The 12,278-nt window shown below is 41.1% G+C and overlaps 1 protein-coding gene across 1 annotated transcript; it reads left to right on the top strand.

Annotated features, from left to right (window-relative positions):
* Window positions 1-119: 119 nt before the first annotated feature.
* Window positions 120-11,115, top strand: LOC139453948 (probable RNA polymerase II nuclear localization protein SLC7A6OS). The gene is made up of 5 exons (XM_071235391.1): window positions 120-284; window positions 3,998-4,378; window positions 6,545-6,899; window positions 8,473-8,544; window positions 9,032-11,115. The coding sequence occupies exons 1-5, from the start codon at window positions 126-128 to the stop codon at window positions 9,193-9,195; spliced, it is 1,131 nt and encodes a 376-aa protein (XP_071091492.1). The 5' UTR covers window positions 120-125; the 3' UTR covers window positions 9,196-11,115.
* The last annotated feature ends 1,163 nt before the right edge of the window (window positions 11,116-12,278 follow it).

The raw sequence follows: 12,278 nt of genomic DNA, 5'->3' as shown, positions 1-12,278 counted from the left end.
TTATAAAGACAAAAAAAATATTAATATGTTACTTATTGTTGTATTGGCTATTAATATTTAAACAATAATAATTAAGCGTTGATTGTTGTTAAACAGCAAGCAGGGCAATAGTATGTCTAAGAAACATGGCGGCGATTGTCAGAGTTAAGCGACGTAGAAGCGTAGAACCTGTCGAATCCCTGGTATTTTCCAGTAAAAAACTGAAAGAAAATGACATCCAAGAAGGGACGAGCAACAAAGAAATTACTGGTTTACTTAAGTTTGCCGGGACAGTACCTTTACAGGTCAGTTGAAATAGCTTCGAAACCATCCAATGGTTGATTTGGGAAATGTTGCTTTGTGCCGCAACATGTGACATGGCCATGACTGATACAAATGGTTTTGATGAATTGATGAACACAGTGATGAATTTCTAAGTTATCATGGGAACTTATGTGTCAATTTTGCAATGAATGTCCAGGTCATTTGTCCATGTTAACCTTTGTTAATGTTTTCAAAGGTAAGACTTCCGCCCGTACCTCTTCAATGTGTTTTCTTGTGAACCCGTGAGTTTCATTTATTGCTTGTATTTACAAACCTACAAACTAAAGTAAAAACAAAATAGTAACGTGCTGTTTTCGCCTCGCAATAGTAGCCGTTTTCTCTTTGGACGGATACCGTTTAGTTTTTGCTGGTCGGTGCTGTTTTGCATAGGTGCCATTTTAGCGATAAAATGCATTTGGGAGGCAACTGAATTTTAGGCACTATTCACACTCATGGCCATGAAAATGTGTAAATTTTCCATTATTTTAAACAGCATATATACACAAACTGTCACCAAAGTTGACACAGAATTGCAGCATAGGGATTCAATAGAATCAACTCGTAAACCTAACAAATGAAAAATGAAAAAAAAACATTTTATGCCAAGTAAAACTGATTATCTACTGTTCAACAAAGGTCAACAGCATTTGAAATTGGCGCTAGTCCTGTAGACCTGCTAAACTGCTTAATACATGTAATAGTTAAGGTATTGGAAGGACTAGTAGAAATTTTGCAAATTTTAAGGGTTTTGCAATATGTTATTATAAGGACTAGTGGACTAAAAATGTTAAGATTCTACAGCTGATTATCATATCAGTTTCGAGATGTTCATGAATTCCACGAAAATATTGCTGATTGGTGTGAGTTTCTGTTGGATTGTCGCTCAATGAAATAGGGAGAATACTTGAATATATTTGGTTGTTAACATAACAAGATGCCCATAGATCCAATTACAGATTTGGGGAGATATTTGTCTCTGATGTGACAATGTATAGATCTCTTTTCGAGTGAGTTAACATTAACATCACATCGGCAATATTTCAGCCTTATCTTGATTAGAGAAGGTACTACATTAAAATAGATATGCTTAGATTGTATGAAAACCTGTCGTCGAAGGACAGTAAAATCACTGGACTTATCACAGATTTTATTTAAAACTAGTATGGAACCATAAATATGTATCACCATACATAACAATACATGATCAAAAACATGATGATAAAAAACAAGCTATAGATCGCCAGCCACCGAAGTAGATCACTATACTAGGGACCATGGGTACTTAGGGAGCGACCATTTGATTTCTATGGGGGGGGGGGGGGGGGGGGGGAGGGGGGGGGCGGAAGTATTTACAAATGAATAGTTTGTTGGAGATAATCAGTAAAATAAATAGAATGTTTACTACTGTGAGAAAAATGAATAGTTTGTTTCAAGATATAATTTTGCATGTCATTGCAACATTTATCTATTAAATTAAAGAATTATTCCAGCATTATAAACGTAAAAGATTTCCGCCGCCTTCGGCGCAACATCACTATTACTTTAATCTTATTTGTTGCTATTTCTGTATATGAAGTTAATGGCTTCAGTTCAGCACATTTTGCTATTTAAATGCATGTACAAATATTCAGGCGTCCAATTTAACAATTTCCAAAAAGAATTAACCAAGCTACAATGTTGTAAAAGAACACATTTATTCACTGATAAATGTTGAACATATTTATATTGTGGTTTGTTTGAGGAATGGTTTGAAATACAAATAAACCATATGTATTAAATGAAAAGGTATCGGTATGAACAATTTTCACCAAAATCCTTCAAATAAAACTATATTATATGATCTTTGGATATGACCTGGTCATAAGTGTTTCTGTTGTGATGAAACATCTATTTGAACACGTCAGTGCACACCATCATCCTTTGCTGGAGAGACACGTCTTGCTCTGTTTTTGCTGTATACATTGTCTGATTACAGTGTTCGTATGTTTCAGTTCTACTGTTCCGACATTTGTGTCTAGTGACAAAGCCTGTCCGAACATTCTCTTCAAGACTGTTCACCATTGATTCCCCACCAGTAGTGTATATAGAGATAGACAATTGTCCTCTCACCAGATACCCCAATGTTATTCAGATGAATGAACGAGTATATACACTATTTGCTTTAGTGTATGGCAATGGGGGTCATTTCGTGGGATGTGTGTGTGTGCCAGGCAAAGGTTGGTACAGTTACGATGGCTTGGAAGTATACCACCGATACGGGCCGGGACTAAAGAAACAGCTATTACCGCGTCCTCCACCAGGCTACAAACAGGACTACTGTATTTATGTCAGGGAATGAAAAAGACTATTATAACGGGTGTTCTATAGCTGTTCATGTTATAATACACCACAGGCTGCATTTGCTGAAATATGATTGCATATTTTACTCTATAATAAAATTGAAAAATTACCATCTGAAATGAATAGTTTGTTCAGCTGTATGTTACAAAAAAATAGTTTGTTAGAAATGGCTTCAGAAAAAAATAGTTTGCTGAGAAAACAACTTCCGGCCCCCCCCATAGAAATCAAATGGTCGCTCCCTTAAAGTAATACAGTATCTTTGCTACCTGCATGGACCCCAGAAGAATTTACACCTTCCCTTCAGTCGCTGGCGATTGTACGTAATTTTAGCCAGAAATATTTCTGAAGTCGGCATCCTCTATATCTCTAGGGCTCGCATTTCGGTACACCTACATAAATGCCTGGATCCAAATGAGAGGTTTTCACAGTCTTAAATTACCTGCCCGACTGCCCTTGGATTTCAATAACATTTTACCGACAAGTCAAACATCGAGACGAGGATAAATAAAATGGGTAAGGGGGGTAATTGGTGTTGCCTAGAAAGCAAAGCCACTGCTATCATAAGATTTTTTAGGGAATTCGTTTGCGTGTCAGTCAGTTTTTCAATGTTGAATTTCTTGCAAACTCTATTATAATCAATGGGACTGGCTGCGGTATCGTTGATATCGTCAACCTCACATTGAGGCTTGTTTGTAACTCACTTTCTGATTGGTGCATTAGACTAAGTAGTGTAGCCATTCAACTTTGCTGAAGGAAATCATGGGCGGGTAATCATGGTAATTTTAGATTGCGAGAACCACAAGAATGGAACCAGGGGTTAGTGTAGGTTTACCAAAATGAGGGCCCTGGAGATGCAAAGTAGGGGGCAAGAATATAGTTAATCATTTGTCAAATTGGACGTTTCTGATATATTTGTCATAAAAATGTCATATGATGTGAGACATACTAGTTTGGGGATTTATATCTACTATCTTGAGACATTTGGATGGACTGTGTTCCTATCTATTTAAACACTACAAATATACAAATATATATAATCTGGGCCCTAATACGTATTGCGATATCGCAATACAGCTCTCCATACTGGGATATATTGCAATAGGATTTATGTGCCAATACGCCAACCCTAATACTGGTATATATCGCTGACACTGATGACAGGTTTATTCAGAAAAATAGAACGAGAGAATAGTGGTCCATGAACATGTTCAAGTCACAGGAAGCCGCTACACGTGCTAAAATGTTTTACACTGGGACCTCTCGGTTTTATCCCGGTCTGTACATACTGTTAGCTCAGAATCAGGAAGATGATAATTGATATTCAGTTGTGTGATGCCTTCTTCATTGTTTTCAGGAAACTAATGTTTCAACATTTATCCGAGAAGCCATAAAAAAAGACAAATTGCGGAAAGAGTACAAAAGCCACACCCAAAGCCATGACAGCTGGACAGTGCGGCAGCGAAACCACCGGAGACAGCAGTCCACGTCCAACAGGTACAAGGTGGTGTCCAGTTTGAGATCCCCTCAGCTGGACAGGCTTGACTTGGTGGAGACTGGGGAAACAGGGGGGAGCAACCAACAGAGGGAACAGCCAAGTGAGAGTACTGAGAACAGGGTTACCTCCCCTAGTACAAGTCAAGCCAGTAATGGTGTTTTGACAGACAATGGTGTGAATGTTCCAGAGAAGATGTTCTGTTTATTTGATGTGGAAGAGGAAGCAGTGAACCACATCAGGGTAAGTAGCCTGTCATGACATTTATTATTACCCACCATGAAGTGGAAGGGGGATATAGCAATGGGTGCTGTCAGTCCATCCTTCCGTTCGTCCGTCAAGTTTCGTTTCTGGAGCAGAACTGAAAAAACATGAGAGAGCCAAACATGGTACATACAGGTCTAGTGGTGAACTGGTGCCTCTTGATAATTTGTGATTTTTAAATTATTTTTCGAGTTTCCAGAGTAACGACTTAGACTTGACTGAAAATGGCAATAGTGCTCCCTTCTAGAGCAGATCTTGAAAACCATCCAATATTTCTTGCCTTCCACACAACCGGACATAGTCATATTGGCTGGGATATGAGTATTTCATGCTTGTTTACCTGTGTTGTCAACTCCGTGACATGTTACCGCTGCCTGGAGATTCCTTGTCATGGACATGGTTACATTATGTTCGTGGTGCCTCAACAGTCCATTTGTAGTCAACTTGTTGTATCCTATGATCACATGTAAACCTGTACAGGAAATGTATGGAGAAGCAGAGCGCCAGATAAGCTATTGGTGTTGTGGGTATTTTACCCATGCATTTTAAAATCATTGGGCATCAGTAATTCTATCTGGGTATTCAAATTTCTGTTACCCACTAGTTTTTACAGATGTGGGTATTTAAGTTAAATATCTAAAAACACTATTCATCTAGTCCCTACAAACTGGTGTTGTGTGGGTTTAAGAGCTTTATAGGACTCACAAATACCACGGTACTTCCACAAGAAAGTGTGATGGCAAATGATCATGATGTAACTGTCATCGTGGAGTTTGGCAAGGTTGACGGAATGCCCGTTTATAATTTCAAAATAAGTGTCTGATTTCCTAATCGAATACGCAGGGTTACTTCACAATATTTTGATGATACACACAATATTTATTTTTGTAGCATATCTGTAATATTCGTTGTGTATTTGATTCGCTTGGATTTTATTTTACTGCATATCTATACATTTCTGATGCGTATTTTACGCAGATACGCAGCTTATCTGGAGCTCTGAGAAGTTATCACAGTCCCTTGGACCAATGTTGATCACAAGCCTGAATCTTCTGTTGGGCTGGTGTTTGAGCACACACTGTATTTGGCATGATTTATATTTAAAAGATATTTAAAAGAAAACACATTTGTTTATTTGAACCCCCCAAACTAGAGCAAGCCCAAGTTAATGTTCATCAGGGCTGGTCTATGTTGTGATAACTGTTGGTCAATAATAACTTGAGTGATAGTTTGGGATGTTTCCTAGTTAATATTTGCAATGGAGACCACACTTGATCATTAGAGTTTGGAACAGTACCAGCACATACATTGAAGACTGTTGCCATCACATTGCTCGGATATTGTTACACTCAATGCACTCGAGCTAGTCCCAAGCTGAGCTGATTAAATCCGATCTTAAACTTCTGTACAACACCTCTCTTCATGAAGATCTGACAATGATAGAGGTCGCATCCCATGAACCCCGGGTGAACCTGACTAAATGAAGGATCTGTGAGTTCTAAAACAATCTGGCTTCATTTCTTTCCCACCTCAATTCAGTAATTTTGATCTTTAACAAATCATATAGTACCCCATTCTAGGTGTAGATGCTATGGTGCCCAAAATAGAAAAATCAGATATACCGCTCTGAATGCTTCGTTCACTAATACTGAGAATTGCCAAGCCTCTTCGTTGATTGGTATAAGAGTAATTGCGTCAACCACCTGTTAAGAGTTCGTGAGGTCTTTGGCATAGATGTATCAGAGTGAAAGATGCGACCATAGCAGTGACCAAAATAATTTTAAAACCCAACAAGACAGTTGGGCAGGTGACCCATAAATGTTGCCTCCCCATCTTCAAAGTTACATGCCTGCATTCGGACAATATTAATAATGAAAAATCACAGAAACTAAGAGACAAATCATGTCTTGATTCAGTTGAAATAATGCAAACAATTACTTGAGAATCTACAAGGAGTTATGATAAAACTGAATATATATGTAGTCTTAAAATTATCTGACAGTCGTACATGTGGACGAATATATCATGCAACCCGACAGAAAATTTACCAGCCACAGGCAGGCAGGCTGACAGTTATTTCGGACACTGGTCTTTAGTGAGAATGAAATGAAGTGAGATGTTATGAATGTCAGTGACTGTTTTCAGAATGCATCTGTCAGCACAGCACCTGCCCCCTTGTCTACGTACAGCAACATCACCTGCAACTCTGTGCCCATGATCCGCGAGGCTGTCGCCAGGCCCAGTGAGAGTGAGTATGTGTACGACCTGTACTACACAAACAGCCAACAGCTCGACTTCCGACAGTTGCAGGACTTCCTCACCATCCAGGCATTTGGGGATGAACTCGTGTTTGCGGACTGTCGTGCAGATGAAGAAGAGTTTGTTGAGGTGTACGATGATGAGGACGACAGTAATGATGAGGGGAACTGGAGAAATGATTACCCCGAGGAAGACCCTCACTTCATCGAGAACCATGAGCAGGAGTACAGCTATGGAGATGGTAGGAATCTTGTCATTTTTCCACCCCCCCCCCCCCCTTGCAGACCCCCGAGTTGTCCCCCCCTGCAGACCTCTGAGTTGTTCCCCCCCTGCAGACCCCCCTGAGTTGTTCTCCCTGCAGACCCCCGAGTTGTCCCCCCCTGCAGACCCCCGAGTTGTTCTCCCTGCAGACCCCCGAGTTGTTCTCCCTGCAGACCCCCGAGTTGTTCTCCCTGCAGACCCCCGAGTTGTTCTCCCTGCAGACCCCCGAGTTGTTCTCCCCCTGCAGACCCCCGAGTTGTCAGCATGGCCGTAAACACTCATACCAACACTGACAGCATGGCCGTAAACACTCATACCAACACTGACAGCATGGCCGTAAACACTCATACCAACACTGACAGCATGGCCGTAAACACTCATACCAACACTGACAGCATGGCCGTAAACACTCATACCAACACTGACAGCATGGCCGTAAACACTCATACCAACACTGACAGCATGGCCGTAAACACTCATACCAACACTGACAGCATGGCCGTAAACACTCATACCAACACTGACAGCATGGCCGTAAACACTCATACCAACACTGACAGCATGGCCGTAAACACTCATACCAACACTGACAGCATGGCCGTAAACACTCATACCAACACTGACAGCATGGCCGTGAACACTCATACCAACACTGACAGCATGGCCGTAAACACTCATACCAACACTGACAGCATGGCCGTAAACACTCATACCAACACTGACAGCATGGCCGTAAACACTCATACCAACACTGACAGCATGGCCGTGAACACTCATAACAACACTGACAGCATGGCCTACTGATGCTGGTGGGTCCATCAGTAGATTACCTCTGATTATGATGCTATGTGTGTCCTACTGATGCTGGAGGGTCTGTCAGTAGATGACCTCTGATTATGATGCTAGGTGTGTCCTACTGATGCTGTAGGGTTCGTCAGTAGATGACCTCTGATTGTGATGCTATGTGTGTCCTACTGAAGCTGTAGGGTCCATCAGTAGATGACCTCTGATTGTGATGCTAGGTGTGTCCTACTGATGCTAGGTGTGTCCTACTGATGCTAGGTGTGTCCTACTGATGCTGTAGGGTCCGTCAGTAGATGACCTCTGATTGTGATGCTATGTGTGTCCTACTGATGCTGTAGGGTCCATCAGTAGATGACCTCTGATTGTGATGCTAGGTGTGTCCTACTGATGCTAGGTGTGTCCTACTGATGCTAGGTGTGTCCTACTGATGCTGTAGGGTCCGTCAGTAGATGACCTCTGATTGTGATGCTATGTGTGTCCTACTGATGCTGTAGGGTCCATCAGTAGATGACCTCTGATTGTGATGCTAGGTGTGTCCTACTGATGCTAGGTGTGTCCTACTGATGCTGTAGGGTCCGTCAGTAGATGACCTCTGATTGTGATGCTAGGTGTGGCCTACTGATGCTGTAGGGTCCATCTGTAGATGACCTCTGATTGTGATGCTAGGTGTGTCCTACTGATGCTAGGTGTCCACCAGTAGATGACCTGTGTCGGGCTCCAACATTAAGTTACCTGAATTCCTTTTCCAGATGATGTCGGTCACCATAGATACGACACCGGCGACCCACTGGCATCGTTCATGGCAGCTAGCTGTAACATTCGTAAGTGTTCAGTAGCAGAATGCTGGATGCCATGCTCATTATTATAGTTGAGCAGCATCACTTTAAGTTTAATCATATTATCATCTATTAAGCCAAATTGTGTAAACATCTGTACATTATTTTGGGGGCAAAGTTTTATGAATAGGACTTGTGGAATAACAAATTTACAGTCATGTCAATGTTTACCAACATCATTTTTATTCAAATAACAAGCAAAACAGAAGAATGTCAGCTAGTCAACCATACATGTTTCCAGTCAACAGTTAGGGGATTCAACTACAGTTATAATGAACCCAAGTTTAGTTTGTTATAACCGTAGTTCGTTATAAGCATATATACAACATATGGCCAGGATCAAAGACTGTTATGAGCGTGTTCGTTATAAACATAGTGTACTGTAATAATGGACGTTTGGTTTCAGCCCTGTATTCCTGTACATTGCTATGAGCGGCACATCTGTCACTGAGACATGTCTGTTTTTCTGCAGGTACCGGTGAGGCACCAAGGGACGATGTCTTGGAGTATGACGTCCTGTCAGGTCCACAGAGATCCTACAAGTCCTACTACCGGTCCATGCTGCAGGACCTTGGGGATGATATGGTGGAGGACGGTGATGACGAAGATGAAGATGACAACTATGATGTCAGATGAATCCACAGCATAAAACCCCAAGGGTGTCATTGGTGTACAAGTGCAATGAATTGTCTTCAGTCCTCAGTGAGAAGACATGCAGTAGTCTTTATTTCAACAGGGAAATCACAGTTATTGTGTTCAAACACCAACTTGCTGAAAGAACATTCATTTGAACAGTAAAATGAATAAGCCTCATGTATTATTTTGGATGCAACATGGTAGTCCGCGAGACTAGTTTTATGACAAACCACCTGTAAGTTGCCTGTAGTCTGATCCTGCCTGACCACACTTACTTGTGCTGTAGATGAGGAAGACTGAAAAGTTCCAAGTTGTCTGAACACGTGTTTCAAGCCACTCATGGATCCTCTGAAATTTGATTTCTGTTTGAAATAACGTAACCAAATGACTGTACATGGATGTGGCAGGAAGCATTTGAATCAAGACGATCCAGGAACGGTGAAGCGTGTCTCATGGAGGCCGTGTATGGTATGTGACATTGCGTTGATGATTGTAAGGGAGGTCGTGTGTTACGGGAATATGGCCTGAATCTCGGGAATACAGAGGACGGGAATCGTGCCACACTGTCCTGCCCAGAGCCTGGTAATCATGACACTGTGTCGCTTTCTATGAGGTTAGAATCTCTTTGCCTGGGTCACAGAGGTCCTGTCATCCAAGGTGCTGCAGTTCACTGCACAGAGTTGCTTCCCTTAACAGTGCCAGGATCCGCTGGTTGTGGGTCTAATAATTGATTTGTCATGATAATGATCATTGATCTGTCAATATGATGCCCTGCTCCTTGCTTTCACAGAAGTTGTAAGTGTGGATAATTTGTGTCACTCTGACTTCTCACACATTAAGCTGAGAAGCTGAAACATCATTGAAATACAGCTTAGAGTGGACTAAAATCAAATTCATTCATTCTTTCAGTGTATAAAAAACAGGGGCCTTGGACAGTAATATTATTGCCATGTTCAAACAGAGACGAGGCTTTGGAAATATTGTATTGTGAGCAAGTTTTAATGAGATTGTTCAATGAACACAACACTTGTCAAGTATTAGGATGCGGGTGACAACAATCTGATACACTAACTTCTGTGTGACGTCTCCACAGCTCCTAAACGTGGAGTGTCGTTTAGAATTGTTCTTGTGGATGTATGTAGTTGTTGAATCACCTTAAGCCAGATGAGGAACCGTGTGTAGGACATGTCACCTTGACCTTGGATTCAAATAGTCGTCCTTTATGAACTCAGTCTGTGATTGTCGTTGTCTTATTCATGCTAACATGCCAAGTCTTGAAAGTTGTTTTTTACAAGAATAGGAATAAATATGCTGTAACAACTGATGAAGGTGGGCCTCTGATGAGAGGTCATTCGGAGGTCAGCATGGGCGTCGTTAGCATGAGATTTGGTTCCTTGTGTCCGATGTGGAGTATATGTACAGTTAACACCCTGAAGAGACTCGGTTCCTGGTGTCCGATGTGGAGTATATGTTTTTGGGCTTCAGTGTGTGATATATGAACAGTTAACACCTTGGCAATGAACAGATACACAGAGTACAAAAACTAACACATCATTTTGAAATACAGTCATTGAAAGTTGTCTGAAGGTACAGCCAGTTCTGACATTTCTATGGTCATGATTGCTTCAGATCTATAGAAGCTGCCAGATGTTATTTTTAGGGGAACTTTCTTGAATGTTGTGACATTCATCAAGAAAGCTGATCTTATGCATTAAGTTAACTGTCATAACAGATGTGTGGTAGGAAGATCGTGTTCATTCTTTTGTTTAACTATTTCTTGCTGCGAATCATAGCTGAAAGATTGCTGCAGTGGTATTAACTGACTGTTCAGGAGCAATAACCAATGTATACATGCTGAGAGAACATTTTGATATCTTTTTATTATATATTTCAGTATGCAAATAAAAGCTTCATATAGTATGAACATGTTGTATTGTTGCACACATTGCTAGACACCAGGACACCCCCTCACAAAGTAGGTACAGGGATGTAGTACAATTGTTATGTTTTGAACCAAGGGGAATTCCAGGTAGGAAGATATGTTAAACTACTTGGATGGTCATTACCTTATCTGGAGTAGTATAGGTCCCGAGCACCCTGTGCTTGTCGTAAAGTGCAACTCAATTCATCAGGTGGCCAGTCTTAGTGACTTGGTTCATGCATGTCATCCTATCCAAAAAGTGGTTATGATTTCAATCACTGGATTGTCTGGTCCAGGCTTGAGTATTTACAGACCGCTGTCATAAGGCAGCCTTTGTTACACTTCAAAGGAAAACTAGACAGATATAGATGACAGGAGAGACAAACCAGTCACTCAGCTGCACCTTGTATCAGTGTCCTCCGACCCAGATACTGGACAACCACTATAAACACAAGATCAACCCAACTAAACTCACCGCCAACAGATACGCAAACTATAGAAACACAGGGAGAAGTATGTCAATATAGAAGAGATATTCCAATGTGTACCATTTAAGGACAAAACTAACAATCAGTCAAGTGTTCCCACAGAGTGTGTTTATTCTTTTCACGACATGCTGCACCTGATTTCCAAACTTTACACGCTAATCCTGCTCGAGGCAAATGACGCAATTCAGGTCATGGATCTATGACATCATATGTGATCGAGCATCGGTTCACACAAAAAAACAGTATGTTCGTTAGTGCATCAAACCAACCTAATATCCCTTGAATAGGAGTAATTCTTCATGCTTGGTATTTGCGTTACTTTTGTTGGTGAGTATAGTTTGGATGATGGATCAAGCCTCTTCGCTGGCCTGCCTCGAAGTCAGGTGAGCTTGTTCCGTGGCATGTGTCCGCCATCTGCTGTAAACATCTCAGAAACCCGGAACAAGGAGGCTGAAAACTGTACATACTTGTCCCCACCATTGATGACACCCCAATTTGTAGGAGAGGTTTAAATGGTCGTCATAGTGACATTTTTTTAGAAACCTTTTCGGCTATTGCTTGGACATCTTTGTGAAGAATGTAATGAAATTTGGTCTAGGTGTAGTTAGTAGAGGGACTTAACATATATGTTCCATTTTTCACAATATTTCAAGTTTGATCTTTATTTGACCTTT

Source organism: Haliotis cracherodii, unplaced genomic scaffold, assembly GCF_022045235.1.
Source record: "Haliotis cracherodii isolate W230 unplaced genomic scaffold, xgHalCrac1.p SCAF_10, whole genome shotgun sequence".
Lineage (NCBI taxonomy): Eukaryota > Metazoa > Mollusca > Gastropoda > Lepetellida > Haliotidae > Haliotis > Haliotis cracherodii.
This window is presented reverse-complemented; position numbering and strand designations above follow the sequence as displayed.